Below are 25,908 nucleotides of genomic sequence, written 5' to 3'. Positions count from 1 at the left end.
CTCTGTCTTTCCTCTTCTCATACTCCACCTATTGAGCGTACACCATTAGTCTTGAAATATCCATGTCGGAGATTAGTAATGCCACTTTGCACTCTTTCTAACAAATTTCCTCATCTTCGACCTCATATTTGGGATCATCTCTGTAGCATATATGGACAGCTGGATGAACTTTAGACTATACTCCTTAACAGTCATACTTTTTTGTTTCAGATTCATAAATTCTTCCACCTTCACTTCCCTCAATTCCCTGGGAAAGAAATGGTCAAGAAAGGCTCCCTCAAATTCATCCCATATAGCAGGTTCATCATCCTCACCTCTACCTTGTTCCCATTGGTTATACCAAATGTTTGCCACATCTTTGAGTTGATAAGACACCAACTCAACCCTCTCGATCTCCGTAGCATGCATAGCTTTCAGGATCTTCCACATCTCATCAATAAAATTCTAGGGGTCTTCATCAACCTTAGAACCCGTGAATACCGGTGGATTCATTCTCAGAAAGTCTCTAATTCTGGTGGAAGTAGATAGCTCTTAAGAACTAAAGCTAAGAGTTGGCAAACTCTGATTACTATTTCGGGCAACCACTACTTGAGTGAGCATAGCAATCGCTCCTTGAAAATCTTCTTCCGAAGATGGTGCAGGCGGAGTAGTAGGCACATGAGATGCCTCCGCAAACCTCATAGGTCGGACCCTATCCCTCGATGGACGTACCTCTGACTATGGCATCTCTGCATTATCAGCATTCCCCTGGCTAGCAGTATATTTTGGAGGCATTATCTGTAACGTATAAACGCATAAATTAGAAAGGAAGTTTATAGAGTTTAACTCTATCGCACGAATTCAGAGTATGAAAGAAGTGAAATAATTCTTAATGTCTTATAGCCTCCTGATTATAAGTGTGGTGTACAACACACCCATAAGCAAGACTCTACTAGACACGGCTTCATAGACTCCCTAGGACTCATAAACTCTGTGCTCTGATACCATGTTTGTCATGCCCCGAGAGGGTACCCTAGGCGTGACAGGCACTCAAAAGCTATTTCTCGCCTTCAAGCGAACCACCTGGTCCAGTCACATTTTCATTCATTCACATTCTATCAGCGGAATACACAATCATAGGGATACTATCCATAATATAGGGCCTAAGGCCGCCAAACAACTATCAAATCAATAACTAGATAGAATAAAACTAGACAAAACTGAGAGGACTCACCAGCCAGCTGGAAGTGGAAAGATCTTCAATGGTGTGTCGGTTGATGATCTCTAGTAACTGTCTCTGCATCATGAAATGATGTAGGCCAAATGACGTCAGTACATGGAATGTACGAGTATGTAAAATGGCCAAATGAAACAACATCAGGAAGAATTAAACCAATTCGAAATCTCAACTCAAAAAGAAGAAAAATTCAGTCAAGTGTCCTAAGTCTAAAAAAGAATATGGTTTAGACGGGACCATTCACATACAACTCAACTTAATCTGACTCAGAGTACTATCAAGACCTATATGGGAGTTTCTCTTAGCCGACAACCATCACTTATGAGCCTGTGACAGTAGAACAAACCGACGTTGTTACCGCGTCCGTTCATACTTTGCTAGGGTATGAACGAATCAACCAATCATGGATCCAATCCAACCAAGTCCTATTATGTCAGGACAATAATTTTGGGGAAGCATCTCACTTTAATGGTTCAATCCCCTCCTATGTTTGGCGACATAGTTATTGGATTTGAGTTATTACTTACTCTTACCCAATTTGGTGCTCGATACTCCTACCAAGACTCAATACTCATAAAACTCCATCCAATCAACTCAATCAAATCATATCGACAAGTCTCATTTACAACCTTGTCAACTCATTAACTCTATCACAATCAAACCTCTCCCAATCATACTATCCGATCAATCCCAATCATATCTTTCAAGAGTAGATTAAATATGCATATATAACAACATACAAACCTATCCAATCACTCCTCTATTCATTTAACAAATCTTTTGGGACTCATCACAACTCCAAGGTTTTAAATCAACAATTCAAGATAAGTAACACATTTAAGAAAATTAACAATCTTTATCATAATCAACATAGTTAAGAAATTAACAATATATGATCGACCTCTCATCTTAATCAACTCATACCAACATGTAGCATATCACTTTCTTGACTCCATAACATCAACATAATAGAAATTAGGGTAATAGATAAAAAGGACCTATTTGGACCTAACTCTATCAATAAACCTCCTTCTTATGAACAATCATTCTCAAAGAAGATGTAGGGCACATGGGTGGACTCAACCCATGCTTTGAGTATCCTTACATACCTTAGTGAAGACTTTGAAGAAAACCTTGATGTTGGGTCTTCAATGGAAAGCTTGAATCTTGAAGTCCTTGAAGCAATCCTTGTTGGAAATGGAGAAGAAGAAGAAGAAAGGGAAATTTCTAGGGCTTTTAGAGAGATAGAGGGACTGAAATAATGGTCCAAAATGTCCCAAGGCAAATGTATATATAATTTGGGAAAATACCCAAATTGCCCTTTCTCCAAAAATCTGGAAAATAGGCTAAAATGCTACTGGCGCGATAGTGGAACGTCGCGCCACTGCAGCGCCAAGTCAAATTTAGGCTTAAAACCTGCACATATGATAGTGGCGCATCGCATCAAGGACCAAACTACTGAGGCTGTTTTATGGCGCGATAGTGGCACGTCGCGCCATTACAGCGCCAAGCCTATATTTTCTGGGTTCTGGAAAATAGGCTTAAAAACCCTGCACATCTCCTAGTGGAGCACCGCGCCCGGGACCAAACTACTGAGGCTTGTTCCTGGTGCGATAGTGGTGCGTCGCGCCACTGCGGCGCCAAGCCCAGGTTTCCAGTAGTTGCCACTCAGGCCTGAAATTCCTCCAGTACTAGTCCATTTTATGAGAGTTATAACTTTTGACTCCGAACTCCAAAAATTTCAATCTTGGCGGCGATGGAAAGAAGACTCGAAGACCTTTAATTTAATAGGTCATGGTCCACCCAGATCATCATATTCCAAAGGATATAGTCGCTAGAAGTCGACCCCTTCTACGGACTTATTCTAAAACTTAGTATAGACGAATTCTTTGGACTTAGCTTGGTTCTAGGGATCCTTTGTGACCCCACATCACCTCTAACACTCTTCAATTCCTTGGGAACTCATCCTAACTCATGCATACACTTCACAATAGTCGGGTTCAATCCTACACGTATACGAAGAAGGGTCCGAATCTTAGTGAAGAATTTTGGGGGGTGTTACAGGTGGGGTGGGTCTATACACTTGTGTTGAATATTTTTAGCTGAATGAGTGCACAAAATATATTTCTTTACTAATGAGTGGTTGCACCCAGATTTAAAATTAAATTACATATCATTTAACTAAATCATATGACAATATATAATTATAAAACTATCAATGGTATAAATCAAAACTAACAAAAAAAGAACAAAACCGTTTTAGCTACTCCTCCCTCATTCATCTTTACTTGTCTGTTTGACTTAGCATACCCTTGAGAAACAATATAACCAAATAAGAGAGAATATTTTATCTATACGCATGATTTAATTTTCCGACGAAGGGTGGTCAGCTAGGCTGCAGGCCCTCCTCTGAGTATGGGTAGAATTACTATGAAAAAATAGGGTAAATGATAAAATAAAATTATTAAATGATAAGTAAAGACAAAAAGAGAAGAAAATATTAAGGTAATGATGCAATGTAATCAAATCAATCATTACACAAACAGGGTCTTTATGCCGTTACCTAACGATGAATTTAAATGATACAATATAATATAATTTAAGTAATAATCAAAACAAACATTGTCTTTAAACTAACAATACAATACAATGGGCAACAACCATCCAAACAAGGAGTAAGAAATAATGATTAATATACATATTTTATCATAATATATACTCATATTGATTGATGTATTGTTTTAGGTCTCAATTTTTAATTCAGTACTCTTATCACAATACCCAATAATTTTTTATTTGATTTTCTCATCCAAGAAGGGAAATAGAATTTTTTTTGTTAAAAGATAGAAATAAATAACTTTGTTTTATAAAGAGTAACGAAAGACGTACCCAAATGGAAATAAAATAAAGAGTAATAATCATAGCTATTAATAACAAGAACTAAAACAAATTAAACGCCATTTATGCGGGGAGGGGAAGTAGTAGGTACAATTCCAAGAGGTTTGATTCCTTTATGTTGGATCAAGGTTATTTGAGGAGCATGTATGGTAGTTGTATTTATTTTCGAAAGATAAATGATGGCTCATTTATTTACTTATTATATGTTGATGACATGCTCATTGCTGCTAGTGATTTGACGGAAATTTAAATTTTGAAAAGTCAGCTGAAAAGTGAATTTGAAATGAAAGATTTGAGAGCAGCTAAGAAAATCCTTAAAATGGAGATCAAAAGAGATCGAGGAGCCAATAGATTATTTTGATCCAGAAGAAGTACTTGGAGAATGTTGGAGAGGTTTGGCATGAAAAATGCTAAACCTTAAGTACTCCTTTTGCCGCTTATTCTAAGTTATCGGCTGCTTATTCACCGCAGACATAGGAAGAAGAGAGGTATATAGCACAAGTATCATATTTTAGTGTAATTGGCAAGATTATGTATGCAATGTAGTGTACACGCCCAGACATTTCACAAGCAATAAGTGTTGTAAGCCGATATATGGCTTGCCCTGGTAAAGCACATTGGCAAGCTGTGAAATGGATCCCCAAATACTTGCGAGGCACTTCAAATGCATGTTTGGAATTTGGGTAATGCTAACACCTTGATTGATTTTGTAGACACTGATTATGCAGGTGATCTTGACAATAGAAGATCACTAACAGGCTATGTTTTTTGTATTGATAGTTGTAATATCAACTGAAAAGCTGCATTATAAACGGTAGTAGCTTTATCTACTACCAAAGCAGAATATATGGAAGTGATTGAGACGATCAGAAGCCTTATGGTTGAAGGGTCTATTTGCTGAACTGAGCTTACACCAAAGTGGTATTACGATTTTTTGTGATAGTCAAAGTGTCATTCACTTGACTAAAGATCAGATGTATCATGAGAGGATGAAGCATATTGATATCAAGTATCACTTCATCCGAAAAATCATTGTTGAAGGAAAGGTTTTTGTTCCGAAGATTAACATTAGAGACAACTCTGATGACATGTTCACAAAGTCTCTTCCAGTCAACAAGTTCAACCTCTACTTGAACTTGATTGACATTTATCAAGAATAATTTAGTGCATATGAGCTTTTTCAGAGAGGATGAAGCAAATTTACTATATTCGCCAAACTCAGGCCAAGGTAGAAATTTGTAATGTGGCCTTGTTATGGCTTAAGTTTTCTTTGTTTTGTAAAAGATTTGGCAGCCATAAATGTCAAAAATTTGGCAGCCCCAATACTTGATATATTCACATTAAAATGTTGATTTTTTTATAAATTCCAATGATATCACCCATGACATCAAGCAGCCTACTTTACCCTTGTAAATAGGGAGATTGGTCATTAGTTGAAACACACCTTGAAGCATATGAAAATTTCATTGTTTTCTTTCCTTGTCTTTTCATTAAGAGTTATTTTGTAAGAGAGTAAGTGTTAGAAAATACTTGTGTGGACCCTTTCTTTGGGGGGATTTTGTGAGGTTATTGTCACACACCAAATCTACACCCTGTACGTGACGGATGCTTGAAAACCATTGCTTGTCCCAAGCGAACCACTTGGCCTGACTAACTCTCAGCGGAAGACTTTAAATCATATATAACTCAGATGGGGACAAAGAAACATGTAATTTAATATTCTTTAGCATAAACCATAAAACCCAAATATATAATAATGTATGAGACTTAACTCAATATTTTCAAAACATGCTCAAGGAAATAAACTGGACACTATCTATTAGTCTATGAAGCCTCTTGAACACTGACTCTGAGACTCTGAAATAGGTACCAGGACAGGCCCACCACTACGTCAAAACTAATAATAAATAACTGAAAAGTAAAGACCCAAAAACATCTATAAATGCAAAGAGGTCTCACCAAAAGCTGGTAGAAACTATTTTCAATGATGTGCTGGTTGAAGATCTCTATCACCTGTATCGGCATCATAAAACGATGCAGGTCGAATGACGTCAGTACATGAAATGTATCAGTATGTAAAATGGCAAAACAAAACTTACTTAGGATACTCACCTCTGAAAATAGTTCAATCAAATAAGCATTAAATATAATAAGAGACAATGCTTTAAAAAGATAGTAATGCAACTTAGTATATAAAATATAATAATTCAACACATATTTTAGCTTCTCCTCTTCTCTTTGGTTCTTTCTCTCAAGAGTTTTGGGTGTTTTATGAGGGAAAACCCCTTTGGGTACTGATAAAGGACAAGTTTTGGTCCCAAAACGAAGTGAGTTAAGTTTGGGAAATGTGGAGAAAAGACAAGTTTGTCCCTCATTAAAGTTGCCGATGGACAAATTAGCCTCCCACGTCCGCGACGCGGACCTGGTTCCTTAATTTAGTTTAAGCAATTTTTTTCTCTGCGACGCGGACACATCGCGGACTCCATTGTCTCAAAATTTATTCTGAGAAAAATACCCTTCCAGGTCCGTGTCGTGAACCTGGTCCCCATTTTGTTTTTCGCAATTTTTTCTCCTTGGACTGGGACCTAGTCCCTAGATTCATTACGGGGACCTGGTTCTGAGGATAATCTAAGTTAGAATAGTGCTGGGTGTTACAATTATTCTTTTGGGGTATTTGGATTAATTCGAGTATTTACTCTAATTTTGTACTCTTGTTGATATAGTAAAATTCTCCTCTCCGCCTGTGGACTAGGTCATACCGATCGAAACACGTTAAATTTGTGTCTTCTTTATTTGCTTTACTCTCAATATTATCAACTTACTATTGTCTTTGCTATTTTTTTTATAACATTGTTTAGCTAAATTCCGCACTACCCAAGTTCTCGATCCTAATATTTTCTAGGTTTAGTTTTGTAGATTTTTTTTTGGAATCCCCATTTTCTATTTTTTCTCGGGTTACTGAAATTGATGAATCTCTCATAAGTTCCTTTATCAATCAATCGAAAGTCTATTTCCATCAGCAGCACGCACCACAAGAAAAAAAGACTTTTAGAGATAGTAAAATTCAATCGTTATAAATTCAAATCTCGTTGCTAATAGTTATTAACAACTAGATCGTCACCGATCGTTAAAAGGTAATGATGGAATTTCATGTTAGAGATTATTTAGTAACGATATAAATTTGGATTGTTATATTCCTTTTTAGCAACAAAATTTTTCCTTGGCCGATTAACGTTTCGATCGTTAAAATTCTCTAATGGCAATAACAAATTCGGTCATTGTAATTGCTTTTATTTTACATTCTATAATTACTTGTTATCTTTTAACATCCAAAAATAGTAATTGTTTTTTCATATGAATTCAAGCACACAAATATTGGGACACATACAAAACAATTATTATTCCATTAAGGCATAATACATAAATATGACTTTTAACTTGGATTCAGCTAGCAACTATAACCTCTAACTTTATTAATGCACAAATAGACACTTTAATTATCCAAAACTTGAACAAACAGACATATTCATCCTACATGAAAATTTTGTGTTCTACGTGGCGTCTTACGTGCATTGTGTCACGTAGGACATGTGCGTCTACTTGTTCAATTTTATACAATTTTAAGTGTCTACTTGTGCACATCCAAAATTGGAGGATATAAATGTAAAATGAGGTCAAGTTAAAGGACATATTTATGTATTATGCCTTCCATTAAAATTTCATAATTAACTACAAAGAACTAAAACATTATCTTGAAAGAGAAATAAACCCATCTAAGTTGTATGACAATATATTTGTCTCCTAACAAAAGAGGAAATAAAGTTATAACATATGCAAAAAAATCCTCTTAAAAACAACTCCAACAAAACAGAGGGAATGAGTGATTCATCCTTTGGTTAGTGAAAAATTACCTTTGTTAAGTAGACATTAAGAAAACATCAAACATTATTACATATTTAATTCCTTTTTTCATCAAATTCATACAGTCCAGCGCATCTTCTTCTACAGAGGGAATGAGTGATTCATCGAGGTGGAATTCTCGTCACTATGGTGAGACCAACTCTAGCCAGTATCCTAGCGGAATGTGGCACCGGTTTGTTTCATGGGAACACCTACATCCACAACTGCGAGCCAGTACTCTTGCTCTAATTAATGTATGCGACCTAATTCACTGGTATGAGAGGACCAATCCTCTCGTTACTAAGGGTGAATCAAATCCACATATCGCACGTTGTTGGACCTTCTTTAGCCCCGATTGGCCTGTAACGAATATGAAATACATACTCACACCAAAAAACACGGCAAGAGGTGTCATTTGCCCCGTTGGAAAGAAGTCGGATTCGTTCCATTACATAGTTAAGTCAAAGTTACTATCTCCAATTGACCTACACGTAAGATTTTGTGGTCAAATTCTTTTTTCTAAGCTCTTCAACCAAATGACCCCTAAAAGTATTCAAAATTTGACCTACACGTAAATATAAAGTGTTTACTGGCACTTAGTCGAATGTTGACAGAGTGCTACTAGTCGAATCTTCACGGGACCTCACAGATCTGTGAGGAAACATTTTCCCTCATCTGATGTTTCTCTCTTTTGTATGAAGTGTATCCTGTTTTGTTCTGTGCTAAGGTTCGTGATACTAGCTACTATTTATTTATGCTAGAAGAAAGAAGCTTGTGTGGATCAGAGGAAGAGTATTCGAAACTAGAAAATGAAGCTTGTAATTTTTCCAGTTTCTTGGTTTTCTAATTCATGATGCTTAAATAACAAAGCTAATGTCAAACAATTATTAATCATTAGATTAACTCTCATAGTTTCAGATTTGACGGAGTGTGAAATCTTTGTGCAGACCAGTCGTTAATGCGTTTTTCCATTCATTCCAATGTATCTGAATAGTACACAATTTTTAAATTATACCGTGGCAATTCTTCTTCTAAATATGCGTCTCATCGTAAGAGATTTTGCTGAAGCGGCGTCTGTTTTTATATGGAAAAATAATAATTCTGTAGGAGCATTTAAGTAATTAACTTTTAAATTATACCGTGGCAACTCTTCTTCTAAATATACGTCTCTTCATAAGAGATTTTGCTGAAGCGACGTTTGTTTTTATATGGAAAAATAATAATTCTGTAGGAGCATTTAAGTAATTAACTCTTCTTTTAAATATGCGTCTCTTCATAAGAGATTTTACTGAAGCGGCGTCTGTTTTTATATGGAAAAATAATAATTCTGTAGGAGAATTTAAGTAATTAACTTTTAAATTATACCGTGACAACTCTTCTTCTAAATATGCGTCTCTTCATAAGAGATTTTGCTGAAGCGACGTCTGTTTTTATATGGAAAAATAATAATTCTGTAGGGGCATTTAAGTAATTAACTTTTAAATTATACCGTGGCAACTCTTCTTTTAAATATGCGTCTCTTCGTAAGAGATTTTGCTAAAGCGGTGTCTGTTTTTATATGGAAAAATAATAATTCTGTAGGAGCATTTAAGTAATTAACTTTTCAATTATACCGTGGCAACTCTTCTTCTAAATATGCATTTCTTCGTAAGAGATTATGCTGAAGCGGCGTTTGTTTTTATATGGAAAAATAATAATTCTGTAGGAGCATTTAAGTAATTAACTCTTCTTTTAAATATGCGTCTCTTCATAAGAGATTTTACTGAAGCGGCGTCTGTTTTTATATGGAAAAATAATAATTCTGTAGGAGAATTTAAGTAATTAACTTTTAAATTATACCGTGACAACTCTTCTTCTAAATATGCGTCTCTTCATAAGAGATTTTGCTGAAGCGACGTCTGTTTTTATATGGAAAAATAATAATTCTGTAGGGGCATTTAAGTAATTAACTTTTAAATTATACCGTGGCAACTCTTCTTTTAAATATGCGTCTCTTCGTAAGAGATTTTGCTAAAGCGGTGTCTGTTTTTATATGGAAAAATAATAATTCTGTAGGAGCATTTAAGTAATTAACATTTCAATTATACCGTGGCAACTCTTCTTCTAAATATGCATTTCTTCGTAAGAGATTATGCTGAAGCGGCGTCTGTTTTTATATGGAAAAATAATAATTCTGTAGGGGCATTTAAGTAATTAACTTTTAAATTGTGGAGTTATAAAAGATTTACGTAATACTCTTAACTTGTTAATGCTGAACTGTCAAAACATTTTATTGCAGGAAAGAAACCAATTGATCTCTCTCCCAAAAATCATGGAGTTTACAAATCTGAAGAAGCAAAAAGTAACAGAGGAAGAATCCCTAAACGACAGAATCAGTAAGTTTCCGGATTCACTCGTCCTTGAAATTCTCTCACTTCTCCCAACAAAGGATGCATTCAGAACTTGTCTTATCTCTAAAAGGTGGCAGACTCTCCCCACTTTAATTGATAGCTTCAATTTCACTTGTTTAAATTCCCGGGCAAGAGAAGATTTCTCCTTTCTTCAAAATGCATTAGCACATTCCCTCTCTTCCAAAATCAAAAAGTTGCAACTCGATTTCACTGGCTTGTGGCTATTAGACTGCAGTTTCAGGCCTGAATACGAATCCCTAGTCAGTCGTTGTTTTAGTTTTGCTGTTGAGAGAAATGTGGAAAATGTTGTATTGTGGTTCTATAATGGAGACCAGTGCACATTCCCTGAATCTCTCTACACATGTTCGTCTCTGATAACTTTAGATGTTCGAAGTTGTGGCTTTAATAATCACGCGGTCATATCTTGGAACTCTCTAAAGAGTATAAAGTTGGGGTATTTGGTGTTAACCGATGATGACATTGTGAAATTACTGTCAGGCTGTCCTGCATTGGAAACAATGGAATTATATAGGTATATGGGTTTCAGTCGCCTGGAAATTAATTCTCCAAAATTAAAGATACTAAAACTGAAAGATTATCGTCGGTTTTCTGAAAATGGTGATAACTTAGAAATTCTTGCCCCGTATCTCCAGCATTTGGAAATATCAGGAGAGCTTGATGATCTCAAATGTAGACTTATAGATGTGTCTTCTGTAGTTAATGCTAAGCTTATTTTCAACATGAGGTGTATCAAAGACCTCCCAAGTTTTAATGAAGAAGACAACTGCCGTAACTATCATCAAGTATTATATTCCGTCATCCAAGATAATCTTCAAAAGTTATGTCATGCAACAGAGCTAACAATGGGAACTTGGTTCACAGAGGTTCGTCTTTTAACTCGAAAGTCCTTACTCTTTCTCTGGTTAATCTTTAGCAGACAGTTGTAGAATGTAAACAGTATAGAATTAAGAACCTTTACACAAAAACCACTGAATTAATTACAGAAACTTGTGGCCTATTCTGTGCCTTTTTGCAATCCTCCATTCAAGTTTTCAAAAGTAAGGTATTTCTTTAATCATACCGGAAAAGATATGCCCTGAAACGAGGATTTTCCTTACATTGATGTTTGTTAGAGTGTTTAGACAGTTAGATTTTTCAAATTACTTCTCTTTTGTTGTTATTACTTTCTCCGTTATTTACTAGTTTATTTGGGATTACTGCACCAGATCATGTGCATGTTACAGTTCAAACAGGTGCCTGTTTCAGAATTTAATTGCAGATATCTAAAGCTGGTGTTGCATATGAAAAAGTTTAATTTGTACGGAGTATCTGGTTTGTTGAGAGCCATGCCTCATATGGAAACACTCAACATAGACGTGGAAACTACGCTGGTAACTTCCTGGAACTTATCTCTTCTTTTTACATCTATTCATTTGGTTGAAGTTTTAATACCTGCACTTTGCTTCCGAAGAAGAATGCAAATGTGTTCTTAATTATCAGTAAGAAGCTTTGCTTATGTCACTGTAACGCTTCACGTTACCATGGTTAGCATTGCCGCTTTCTTTGTGGCAGATGAATTCTGAAATGAGAAGTATAGTAGCGCTATCACTTTTTTTTTTTTTATAAAGCTTGTGCTATCACTCTCTGCTTGGATTACTTAAGCAAACAATTTTTATGATAGGAACAACCTTCATAATCATTTCCCAAGATTCGTGATCTGAATTTTTTCTGTAGCAAACACGTCTGTGGAATCATATTTTGTCACATTTGTGCAAATTCATTTAATTAAGCTGACCTGCATTTGGTTCTGGTTATATTTTGTGTCTCCAGTTAGATGATTTCCCTTTCCACTTTCTTGACAATTCCCGCTGCAACTTTGAGTTAGTTGATTTGGCCAAAGGAGATAATGTGGACTTGCAGAGTGGGGTTTCAAGCGTTGAGTTTCACAACCTCAAGAAAGTTAAGATTGTCATCTCCTCGGAGCGGTGCTTGAAGGATCATGTCAAATGGGGCTTTAACAAGATTTACAATCTTTCAGAATTTCTGTTAATGAATGCATCGGTTTTGGAGAAGTTCATTATCATATCAAAGAGAAGAAGGTGCCAGACATGTTCAATGAACTGTCTATCCCAATATTTATCTCGTTTGGCTGACAAATTGTTAGGTTGTCCAAGATCGTCAGCCAATTCTGTAATTATCTTCCGGGAGTGAGACTCCTAGTAGTTTCCTGTCTAAAGATACTAGAAAAGTCGCATTATAGTAATTTTTTGATAAACTGCTTATGTAATCATGATTCTTTAACTTCTCTATTTATGTTTGTAACTATTTACTAGTTTTACTATTGGATTTTCCCTTGTGGAATACCAAATGTTAGGGTATCTTGGTTCCTTATGAATCATTTTTTTTTTGGTTACATAGTTGAGCAGATTTTTTATGATAATTAGTGGCATGAAATGTTGTGTTCTGCTATCTTTGCTTTGTCAATAGCATCAAGACCTGTGATTGTTCTGTTGAATCTTTTTACTTGGAAGTCAAAGTCATATGATTAGACCTATCTGTTTGGTTCGCCTGAAAACTACTTTCTTCGGGCAGATTTTAGTTGGCCGGGACAGCTTATAAAAGGCTGTGAAGAAATTTTTGGAACAAGAGCTCTCTCGATAAATTTTTGGACAATAGTTTAGTTTCTCTTGTCCCTTCGTTTTATTAGAGCCACTAACTTTTCTTTATTCACTTTGATGCCAGTGAGTGAAACTAAAACTAGCACAGCTAATCTAATATGTGCTTTAAATGGCAAAATCAGAAGTGTTGTTTGTGGTTTTGTTTAGAAATAGTAATATAATATATGTACATCATTTTTACCGTACTCTAATACATCCATTCTTAGAGGCACTTCAACTTTCGTACAAATTCAAAACAATTTTTAGGCAACGTACATCATTTTTACCAAAACTTGAACTAGAATTATGAAAATCTGTCTTTTTCTCAATTACGAAATTACTTAAAACCACCAATTCTTTATTAAGTAATCCATCTATGAACATATGGAAATTTCATTATTAAAAATGAATGATGTATCTAATTCATTGATAGGATCATTTCTGTACCGGAGACAAGGTAGATATGCATTTATTTGGTTAGGCCAAAGGATATAAATATTGATTTGCAACATTGGATTGCAAGTTTTGTATTTCCTGGCCTCTTTCTGTTTGTTTTTGATATCCATGCTGCTAGGGCCAACTAAAGTAGATAGTGCTTGTAGAACCCTTGTATTGAACATATATATAATCTTCCAAATTTATTTAGCCGGTTTGTACTGAGTCTTCTTGTGGTCTGAAGGCAGAGCCCAACTTTGGACCTACATGTCTAAATGGATGTTTTTGAAGTTTAATATTATATGATGTACCTCCTAATTTCACTGTTTCTAATTCTTCTTTTGAAAACGAATTTATTGTTTGTTGCATATATAGTGTATGCTAGGATTGAAGCTAAACGAATTTATTTGGCACTTGTCACTGCTCTCTCCCTCTGAGTTCTCCATTTTCCCCTTGCTTTTACTTGATGTGAATAGAAAGTGGAATACAGAATATTCTTTGTTTTACTTGACAAGTTTTAGATCTTTTGACGTTGCGCACTACTTATACATACTCTCCCTCATTGCTCCGACTAGTGTGAAATGGATATTTTGTGTGTCTCAATCTCTTACCTAGTTCTTTTTTTCAGAAAGTACGAACAACTGTGGTAAAAAGGAACTTGAATCCAGTTTAGAATATGCTTTCAGTTTCGCAAGATCATGGGACTGTAAGGCTGGTAGACATTCCATTTCAACTTTGTTTGACAATTTTAGTTACCTTTTTCTCCATTTTATTTTTCCTTCCTCTCAGGGCGCTTTATATTGTCTATGTAGCTCCTCTGAGTGTGTTGTATAAGCAGTTGGTTTGGAGTATTAAAGAAAAACAACTTAAAGTTCTTAGTGTCAGATATCCAAGAGGTTCAGGAAAGGAAAAATACCTTTTGGTGTAAATTATTCCATTTTACACACAATGCCAGCAAGAGAGATATTTTTTTCCCGAGGGACTTGTGGATGTTTAGTCCCCCCTAGGTTTTGGGAGAGTGCAACAGTATCCAAATATCCAACAAGGAGGAGTCGCTGTTTTTTTGGGTTTAGATCTCCAAAGAAAATTGCATTGAATTTGGTCGATGTATTTTAGAATTTATTGCAGGAGCATTGTTTGTTGAATATATAGTGCATGCTAGGATTGAAGCTAAAGTAGATTGGATTAGGGTGGCGCGGCCATAAGCAATGATTAGGAAAAATGATAAATGGGGCGAGCAGTTCTTCTAGCGTCATCTCTCCTGCCAAGGATTCTTTAAACTGATCATATCCCGCATATTCTTCGAAATTCAAGCCATGCACCACTTCAGAATTCTCTGTAAGACTGATGTCACGCCCCGAGAGGGTACCCTAGACGTGACCGGCACTTAAGAACCATTTTTGGCTCCCAAGCGAACCACATAGTCTGATCACACATCCGTTCATTCATTCAATCAGCGGAAGACTTAAAATAAAGAGAATATTTGGTGTGCAAATCCCAAATCAACAATCTAACTCAAGAAAGAAAGGTCATGGGCCAACCAATCAAACTTCAATCTTTGTCATTAAAATAGTCTAACAAGAATATTTCAAAGAAAGAAAGTACTCACTCGACCCATCACTATCTAGTCTATGAAGCCTCTATCACTACTATCTAATTGGTGCCAATGACATGTTAATGGCTACCTCAAATCAAAATGAAAAGGTGTCACGCCCCGGGAGGGTACCCTAGACGTAACCGGCACCCGAAGGCCATTTTTGACCTCCGAACGAACCACCTGATACAGTCACTCATTCATTCAAGCATATTCTCTTAGCGGAAACTCAATTAAAGAAATCCTTCTCATAACATAAGGGCCGAAGGCCAAACATTTACAAATCAAAGAAGATAATCAAATAGGACTCCTCAAGATGACCGCTCGACCTCCCCACACTCCAGTCTATGAAGCCTCTATGCAAGTCTAAAAGGTGCCAATGACAAGCCCATGGCTACCGACAATCTAAATAAAGAAAAGACAATCAAAAACTGTACAAGAAGGCCCAATATCCTCCGGGAACTAGGAGGAATCACCGACTGGCTGGGAGTGTAAGTGAATCTTCAACGGAGCGCCGGTTGATGATCTCTAGTACCTGTCTCTGCATCATGAAACGATGCAGGCCAAATGGCGTCAGTACATGGAATGTACGAGTATGTAAAATGGCCGAATACAACGAACATCAAGGGAGAATAAATCAACTCGGGAGCTCAACTCAAAAGGGATGACAACTCAATCAAATGTCCTAAGTCTAAACGAGGATATGATTTAGACTGGACATATCATATACAATTCAACTCAATCTGACTCAGAGTGCTATCAAAACTTATTTGGGAGTTTCTCTTAACCGACAACCAATACTTATGAGCCAGTGAAGGTACAACGAAGCGACGTCGTTGCCACGCCCGTTCATACCTTGCAAGGGTATAAACGAATCGAACACTCATGGATCCAATCCAACCAGGTCCTATAATGTCAGGACAAAAGCTCTTGGGGAAGCATCCAACTTTAACGGTTCAATCCCCCCTACGTTTGGCAACACAAGTATTGGGTTCGAGAATGGACTATATACTCTTGCCCAATTCGGTGCTCGATACTCCTCCCAAGACTCAATGCTCATAAAACTCCATCAAATCAACTCAATCAACTCAGATCAACAATTCTCATTACAACCTTGTCAACTCATCAACTCTATCACAATCAAATCTCAATCTCAATCATATCTTCAAGGAAGTTTTAAATGTACATATATAACATCATCTAGATATAATCAATCATTACCTCCATCCATTTGAGAAAATCCTTGTGACTCATCACATCCTCAAGACTTCAAATCGATATTTTTATAATAAGCAACATGTTTAAGAAAATAGTATACTTTATCAAGTCTACATAATTAAGAAGACCAATAAAACATATTTAGCAACTCATTTCTTCATCATCTCATGCTCACATAAGGGCTCATTTTAGGAGCCTCTTAGCTCAACAACATCAATGCATATAGAATCAAATAAATAGGGGACAAAACTCATTAAACTTAGACCATATCCAGAAACTCCATTTTCATGGACATCTAACCTCAAAACAAGAATAGGGCACATGGGTGGACTTAGCCCATGTTTTGTATAGCCTTACATACCTTAGTGAAGACTTGAAGAAAACCTTGTGGTTGGGTCTTCAATGGAAGCTTGAGGTCTTGAAGCTCTTGGACTCCTTTTTGGTTGGAAATGGAGAAGAAGAGAAGAGAGAGGAGCTAGGGCTTTTAGAGAGAGAGTGGGGGCTGAAGAAATGACCCCAAAATACACAAGGCTTATGTATATATAATTTGGGAAATTTCCCAAATTGCCCTTTCTCCAAATTCTGAAAATTAGGCCAAAACGCCCTTGGCGCGATAGTGGCGCGTCGTGCCCTTACAACGCCAAGGCCAATTACGCCTAAAACCTGCACAACTTTTAGTGGCGCGTCGCACTAGGGACCAAACTACTGTGGCATATTTCTGGCGCGATAGTGGCGCGTCGCGCCCTTACAGCGCCAAGCCCATTGTTCTGAATTCTAGGGATTTGGCCTGAAAAACCCTGCACAACTTTTAGTGGCGCGTCGCGCCAGGGACCAAACCACTGAGGCATGTTTCTGGCGCGATAGTGGCGCGTCGCGCCGTTACAGCGCCAAGGCCATTTCCCCAGTAGTTGCAATCCAGGCCAAAAATGGACTTCCTGTCGTGCTAGTTCATCTTCGAATCGTCATATCTTTTGACTCCGAACTCTAAAATTTACGTTCTTGGTGGAGTTGGAAAGAAGACTCGACGAACTTTAATTTAATAGGTCGTGGGCCACCCATATTGACCTCTTTCAAAAGATAGGGTCGTTGAAAGTCGACTCTTACATGAACTCGTCCTAAACTTAGCCACGACGGATCTTTTGGACTTAGCTCGGTTCTAGGGGTCCTCCATGACCCCACATCACCTCCAACGCTCTTAAATTTATCAGGGACTTATCTCAACTCAAGCACATACTTCGAAATAAATATGATGGGCCCCACATGTATACAAAGAAGGCCCGAATCTTAGGAAAAATTTTGAGGGGTGTTACATTATCTCCCCCTTGGGATCATTCATCCTCGAATGACGAACAACCAAGAATGGACTCGGGGTACAAATCACAATCAAAACTCAATCATTCAATCAATCAAATTCTCAATCAAATATCAATCAAAACTCAAAAAGGCACAAATGAATTCGTGTCAAGGAAATGGTCATTACCTTCAATATTCCCCTCGGTAGGCATGAATAGATGTGGATATTTAGATCTCATGGCTTCCTCCGCTTCCCACGTGGCTTCCTCAACAAGTTGATTCCTCCACAGAACTTTTACTGAGGCAACTTCCTTGTTCCTCAATTTGGGAATTTGGCGATCAAGAATTTGGACTGGGACCTCTTCATAAGACAGGCTATCCTTAATTCCAACGCTGTCAATAGGGACTACCAACGAGGGATCGCCCAAGCACTTTTTCAACATGGAAACGTGGAATACCGGATGAATAGAAGCTAGCTCTGAGGGTAAGTCCAACTCATAAGCAACACTCCCGATCCGCTTCAAAATTTGGTACGGACCAATATATCGGGGACTAAGTTTCCCCTTCTTTCCAAACCTCATGACACCCTTCATGGGTGACACTTTCAAATACACCCAATCATCCACCTCAAACTCTAAGTCTCTCCTCCTCACATCAGTGTAAGATTTTTGGCGACTTTGGGCTGTCTTTAGCCTCTCCCGGATAACTCGTACCTTCTCCATGGCTTGATGAACGAGGTCAGGCCCAATCAACTCGGCTTCACCTACTTCAAACCACCCAATGGGCGATCTACACCTCCTCCCATACAAGGCTTCATAAGGAGCCATTTGAATGCTTGCCTGATAGCTATTGTTATATGCAAACTCTATGAGAGGCAAGTGATCATCCCAATTTCCCTTGAAGTCAAGCACACACGCCCTCAATATATCTTCCAATGTCTGAATTGTGCGCTCTGCTTGGCCATCTGTCTGGGGATGGAAGGCTGTACTCAATTTCACCCTCGAACCTAATCCCTTCTGAAAGGATTTCCAAAATTGGGAAGTGAATTGAGCTCCTCTATCTGAGATGATAGACAAAGGAACCCCATGCAATCTGACGATCTCCTGTATATACAACTTCGCATAATCTTCTACGGTGTCAGTAGTCTTAACCGCCAAGAAGTGAGCTGATTTCTTTATTCTATCCACAATCACCCAAATGGAATCATGTTGTTTTCGGGACTTCGGCAAGCCTGTAATAAAGTCCATGTTGATCATCTCCCACTTCCATTCTGGAATTTCTATGCTTTGGGCTAGACCACATGGTCTTTGATGCTCAACCTTCACTTATTGACAATTCGGGCATTTGGAAACGAATTCCATAATATCTTTCTTCATCCCACTCCACCAATAGATTTCCCTCAAATCATGGTATATTTTTATGGAACCCGGATGAATAGAATATCTAGAACTATGCGCTTCGGCCATAATCCTCTCTCGAACATCATCGACATCCAGCACATACAATCTATTTTGGTACCGCAATACACCATCTCCCCCTTGGGTGAAAACCATAACCTCTTGTTTGTGTACAACTCCCTTCAATTGGAGAAGGACGGGATCTTGGTCTTGCTTCTCCTTCACCTCTGCCACAAGTGAGGATGTAGACCCATCCTGAACTGTAATTCCGCCTTCATTGTTCTCTTCCAGATGAACTCCTAATCGGGCTAATCTGTGTACCTCCCTCGCCAATTCCCTCCTTCCTTCCTCCGCGTGGGCAGTCCTACCCATAGACAACCTGCTAAGAGCATCAGCAACAACATTAGCTTTACCTGGATGGTAGAGGATGCTCATATCATAGTCCTTGAGTAGCTCAAGCCATCTCCTTTGCCTCAAGTTGAGTTCCTTCTGGCTAAAGACATATTGCAAGCTCTTGTGATCGGTGAATACATCGATATGCACTCCATACAAGTAGTGGCACCAGATTTTAAGTGCAAACTCCACAGCTGCCAGCTCAAGGTCATGAGTTGGGTAATTCCTCTCATGAAGCTTAAGCTGTCTTGAAGCGTAGGCTATCACCTTCCCCCTTTGCATCAACACACAACCCAAACCAATTTTGGATGCATCACAATAGTTCACAAAACCCTCTGTTCCATTGGGCAAAGTTAGAACAGGAGCAGTGGTTAGCTTGGTTTTCAATTTCTGGAAACTCTCCTCACAAGCATCTGACCATTGGAACTTAGCCTTCTTTTGAGTTAGCTTAGTCAATGGTGATGATATGGATGAGAATCCCTCTACAAACCTTCGATAATAGCCAGCCAAACCCAAAAAGCTCCTTATCTCTGTCGGGGATGTGGGTCTGGGCTAATTCTTCATAGCCTCAATCTTCTGGGTGTTAACCTGAATACCATCTCCAGATACAATATGGCCTAAGAAGGACACTGATACAAGCCAAAATTCACATTTAGAGAACTTTGCATACAATACCTGGTCCCTCAAAGTTTGCAAGATGACTCTAAGATGATGGGCATGCTCCTCCTCATTCTTGGAGTAAACCAGAATATCATCTATGAATACAATCACAAACATATCAAGATATGGCTTGAATACTCGGTTCATGAGATCCATAAAAGCAGCGGGAGCATTAGTCAACCCAAAGGACATGACCAAAAATTCAAAGTGGCCATAACGAGTTCGGAAAGCAGTCTTCGGAATATCACACTCTCTCACCTTCAACTGATGGTAGCCGGATCTCAAGTCTATCTTTGAGAAATAAGTGGCACCTTGAAGTTGATCGAACAAGTCATCTATTCTGGGGAGAGGGTATTTGTTCTTCACGGTGACCTTATTCAACTGCCTGTAGTCGATACACATTCTAAGGGACCCATCCTTCTTCTGCACAAATAGGACCGGAGTACCCCATGGTGAGACACTCGGCCTAATGAATCCCTTATCTAACAAGTCCTTCAGTTGCTCCTTCAACTTCTTCAACTCAGCCGGAGCCATTCTATATGGAGGAATTGAGATAGGCTGAGTATTAGAGAGGACATCAATCCCGAAGTCGATCTCCCTGTCAGGAGGGACTCCAGGCAGATCTTCAGGAAAGACATCCGGAAACTCGTTGACAATCGGCACCAACTCAAGGGATGGAGACTCAATACTGTTATCTTTCACTCGGACAATGTGATAAACACACCCTTTTGAGATTAGCTTCGTGGCCCTAAGGTATGAAATAAACTTACCCTTAGGCACAATAGGACTACCCTCCCACTCTATGACAGCCTCATTCGGGAATTTAAATGTGACAATTTGAGTTCTACAATCAATAGAGGCATAACAGACATAAAGCCAGTCCATGCCAAGGATCACGTCGAAATCAACCATGTCTAACTCAACCAAGTCAGCCAAGGTGTCCCTATGATGAATTGACACGGTGCAATCTCTATAGACTCTCTCAGCTAGGACAGAATCACCGACAGGAGTGGCCACGCTAAAAGGCTCAAGAAGGCGTTCAGGAATTTTATTGAATTTGCTAGCCACATAAGGAGTCACAAAAGATAAGGTGGCACCTGGATCCATCAATATATAATAATCAAAGGAAGAGACTCGAATCATACCTGTCACGACGTTTGGAGAGTTCTCCTGATCTTGGCGACTACCCATGGCATATAGGCGATTTGTACCTCTACTCGTACCTGGAGTAGCGCCCCTCTGATTACCTCTAGCTGGTGGTGCGGTGGCAGAGGACTGGGCCCTGTTCCCCCATGTTGGGCATTCCCTCAGAAGATGGCCCATTTGGCCGCATTTATAGCAACCAACCCTTCCTGCTCTGCATTCTCCCAAGTGGAGCCTACCACACTTGCCGCATGATGGCTTTCCCTTCGAGCCTTGACTTACACTGGCCGGGGATTGAGAAACTTAGGGTCTGAAATTCTGGCGACTTTGTCCCTGCCGGTCATACCTATCCTGCGGCATCGGTGCGCTGGCGGTAGATGAGGCATAGGTGGAAGGCCTCTTCTGGAAGAAGGACCTGTTGCCTTTGCTTTGCCTCTGCTCATTCTCATACCCAGCTGATCTTGCCTTTTTTCTCAGGTGCTCTTCTCTGTCTTTTCTTTTCTCCTCCTCTACCTATTGAGCATACACCATTAATCTGGAGAGATCCATATCCGAGATCAATAATGCTGCCTTGCACTCTTTCTTCACATGCCTCCCTAATTCGGAGATGAACTTCCTCATCTTTGACCTCACATCAAGAATCATTTCTGGAGCATACCTGGACAGCTGGATGAACTTTAGGCCATACTCCTTAACCGACATACCTTTCTGTTTCAGATTAACAAATTCCTCTACCTTCGCTTCCCTCAATTCTCGGGGAAAGAAGTGGTCAAGAAAAGCTCCCTCAAATTCATCCCACCTAGCAGGTTCAGTGTCTTCACCCCTACCTTGTTCCTATTGGTTATACCAAATGTTTGCCACATCTTTGAGTTGATAAGACACCAACTCGACCCCCTCGATTTCTGTAGCATGCATAGCTTTTAGAATCTTCCACATCTCATCGATAAAGTTTTGGGGATCTTCATCGACCTTAGAACCCGTGAATGCCGGTGGATTCATCCTCAGAAAGTCTCTAATTCTAGTGGCAGCAGATGGCTCTTGGGAACTAAAGCTGAGAGTCGGCGAACTCCGGTTACTATTTCGGGCAGCCATTAGTTGCGTGAGCATTGCAATTGCCCCTCAAAATTCAGCCTCTGATGTGGGTGCAGGTGGGGTAGATGGCACTTGAGGTGCCTCCGCATATCTCGCGGGTCGGCCTCTAGCCCTTGCTGGGCGTGCCTCTGACTGTGGCATCCCCATATTATCGATATTCCTCTGGCTAGCGGTATGTTTAGGAGGCATTATCTATAACGTATAAACGCACGAATTAGAAAGGAAGTTTCATGGAGTTTAACTCCATCTCACGAATTCAGAGTATGAAAGAAGCAAAACAATTCCTAATGTCTTATAGCCTCCTGATTATAAGTGTGGTGCACAACACATCCATAAGCAAGACTCTACTAGACATGGCTTCATAGACTCCCTAGGACACTTGAACTATGTGCTCTGATACCATGTTTGTCACGCCCCGGGAGGGTACCCTAGACATAACCGGCACCCGAAGGCCATTTCTGACCTCCGAACGAACCACCTGATACAGTCACTCATTCATTCAAGCATATTCTCTTAGCGGAAACTCAATTAAAGAAATCCTTCTCATAACATAAGGGCCGAAGGCCAAACATTTACAAATCAAAGAAGATAATCAAATAGGACTCCTCAAGATGACCGCTCGACCTCCCCACACTCCAGTCTATGAAGCCTCTATGCAAGTCTAAAAGGTGCCAATGACAAGCCCATGGCTACCGACAATCTAAATAAAGAAAAGACAATCAAAAACTGTACAAGAAGGCCCAATATCCTCCGGGAACTAGGAGGAATCACCGACTGGCTGGGAGTGTAAGTGAATCTTCAACGGAGCGCCGGTTGATGATCTCTAGTACCTGTCTCTGCATCATGAAACGATGCAGGCCAAATGGCGTCAGTACATGGAATGTATGAATATGTAAAATGGCCAAATACAACGAACATCAAGGGAGAATAAATCAACTCGGGAGCTCAACTCAAAAGGGATGACAACTCAATCAAATGTCCTAAGTCTAAACGAGGATATGATTTAGAGTGGACCCATCATATACGATTCAACTCAATCTGACTCAGAGTGCTATCAAAATTTATTTGGGAGTTTCTCTTAATCGACAACCAACACTTATGAGCCAGTGAAGGTACAATGAAGCGATGTCGTTGCCACACCCGTTCATACCTTTCCAGGGTATAAACGAATCAAACACTCATGGATCTAATCCAACCAGGTCCTATAATGTCAGGACAAAAGCTCTCAGGGAAGCATCCGACTTTAACGGTTCAATCCCCCCTATGTTTGGCAACACAGGTATTGGGTTCGAGTATGGACTATACTCTTGCCCAATTCGGTGCTCGATACTCCTCCCAAGACTCAATGCTCATAAAACTCCATCAAATCAACTCAATCAACTCATATCAACAAGTCTCATTTCAACCTTGTCAACTCATCAACTCTATCACAATCAAATCTCAATCTCAATGCTCAATCTCAATCATATCTTCAAGGAAGTTTTAAATGTACATATATAACATCATCTAGATATAATCAATCATTACCTCCATCCATTTGAGAAAATCCTTGTGACTCATCACATCCTCAAGACTTCAAATCGACATTTTTATAATAAGCAATATGTTTAAGAAAATAGTATACTTTATCAAGTCTACATAATTAAGAAGACCAATAAAACATATTTAGCAACTCATTTCTTCATCATATCATGCTCACATAAGGGCTCATTTTAGGATCCTCTTAGCTCAACAACATTAATGCATATAGAATCAAATAAATAGGGGACAAAACTCATTAAACTTAGACCATATCCAGAAACTCCATTTTCATGGACATCTAACCTCAAAACAAGAATAGGGCACATGGGTGGACTTAGCCTATGTTTTGGATAGCCTTACATACCTTAGTGAAGACTTGAAGAAAACCTTGTGGTTGGGTCTTCAATGGAAGCTTGAGGTCTTGAAGCTCTTGGACTCCTTTTTGGTTGGAAATGGAGAAGAAGAGAAGAGAGAGGAGCTAGGGCTTTTAGAGAGAGAGTGGGGGCTGAAAAAATGACCCCAAAATACATAAGGCTTATGTATATATAATTTGGGAAATTTCCCGAATTGCCCTTCCTCCAAATTCTGAAAATTAGGCCAAAACGCCCTTGGCGCGATAGTGGCGCATCGCGCCCTTACAGCGCCAAGGCCAATTACGCCTAAAACCTGCATAACTTTTAGTGGTGCGTCGCGCCAGGGACCAAACTACTGAGGCATGTTTCTGGCGCGATAGTGGCGCATCGTGCCCTTACAGTGCCAATCCCATTGTTCTGAATTCTAGGGATTTGGCCTGAAAAACTCTGCACAACTTTTAGTGGCGCATCGCGCCAGGGACCAAACCACTGAGGCATGTTTCTGGCGTGATAGTGGCGCGTCGTGCCCTTACAGCGCCAAGGCCATTTCCCCAGTAGTTGCAACCCAGGCCAAAAATGGACTTCCTGTCATGCTAGTTCATCTTCGGATCGTCATATCTTTTGACTCCGAACTCCAAAATTTACGTTCTTAGTGGCGTTGGAAAGAAGACTCAATGACCTTTAATTTGATAGGTCGTGGGCCACTCATATTGACATCTTTCAAAAGATAGGGTCGTTAAAAGTCGACCCTTACATGAACTCATCCTAAACTTAACCACGACGGATCTTTTGGACTTAGCTCGGTCCTAGGGGTCCTCCATGACCCCACATCACCTCCAACGATCTTAAATTTATCAGGGACTCATCTCAACTCAAGCACATACTTCGAAATAAATATGATAGGCCCCACACGTATACAAAAAGGCCCGAATCTCTGGAAAAATTTTGAGGGGTGTTACAAAAGGGCTGACTCGATGCAAGAATACATAAGTGGTGTCCTCCGAATGTAGGGGAGGACTCACCAATACGCTGAATGCGAATAGATCCTCAATGGTGCTTCTATTGACGACCTCTTAAACTAGTCTCTGCATCATGAAATGATGCAGGTCCAAATGGATGTCAGTACATGGAATGTACGAGTATGTAATATGGCTGAATGAAACATACATCACGGTAGAATAATATCCGTTCAGATATCTCAAATCATAAAGATAAGAGAGACTCAATCAAGGTATCATAAGTCTAAAGTAAGAATATATTTTAGACAAAGACCAATCATATACCATCCAATCCAATCCAATCATGTACGATATAATTCAATCAAATCATTCAATCCAATCCAATCATATACCATCCGATCCAATCCAATCATATACCATCCGATCCAATCCAATCATATATAATCGGTCCAATCAAATCATATACAATCCGATCCAATCCAATCATATATCATCTAATTTAATCCAATCATATACCATCAACTCTAATTCAATCACATATCATCTAATCCAATCCAATCACATATCATCTAATCCAATCCATCACATATCATCTAATACAATCCAATCACATATTATCTAATGCAATCCATCACATATCATCTAATCCAATTCAATCATATGTAATCCGATCCAATCCAATCATATACAATCCGATCCAATCCAATCATATACCATCCAATCCAATCCAATCATATACAATCGGTCGAATTCAATCATATACAATCTAATCCAATCCAATCAAATATC

The 25,908-nt window shown here is 38.9% G+C and overlaps 1 protein-coding gene across 1 annotated transcript; it reads left to right on the top strand.

Moving 5' to 3' along the window:
* The first annotated feature begins 10,325 nt into the window (after positions 1-10,325).
* On the top strand, positions 10,326-12,615 carry LOC129894611 (putative F-box/LRR-repeat protein At5g02930). The gene is made up of 4 exons (XM_055970300.1): positions 10,326-11,288; positions 11,342-11,467; positions 11,649-11,795; positions 12,235-12,615. The coding sequence occupies exons 1-4, from the start codon at positions 10,326-10,328 to the stop codon at positions 12,613-12,615; spliced, it is 1,617 nt and encodes a 538-aa protein (XP_055826275.1).
* Positions 12,616-25,908: the final 13,293 nt, after the last annotated feature.

The sequence above is a fragment of the Solanum dulcamara genome, chromosome 7 (assembly GCF_947179165.1).
Source record: "Solanum dulcamara chromosome 7, daSolDulc1.2, whole genome shotgun sequence".
NCBI lineage: Eukaryota > Viridiplantae > Streptophyta > Magnoliopsida > Solanales > Solanaceae > Solanum > Solanum dulcamara.
Note: the sequence above shows the minus strand (reverse complement) of the source record. Positions and strands in the feature narration are given on the sequence as shown.

What these genes read in the sequence shown, in the direction of transcription:
- LOC129894611 (XM_055970300.1), top strand. Translation starts at nt 10,326, where the DNA reads ATGGAGTTTACAAATCTGAAGAAGCAAAAAGTAACAGAGGAAGAATCC. An exon ending in TGGGAACTTGGTTCACAGAG is followed by an intron (nt 11,289 to 11,341) that starts GTTCGTCTTTTA and finishes AATCTTTAGCAG; the next exon opens with ACAGTTGTAGAATGTAAACA. An exon ending in TAGACGTGGAAACTACGCTG is followed by an intron (nt 11,796 to 12,234) that starts GTAACTTCCTGG and finishes TTGTGTCTCCAG; the next exon opens with TTAGATGATTTCCCTTTCCA.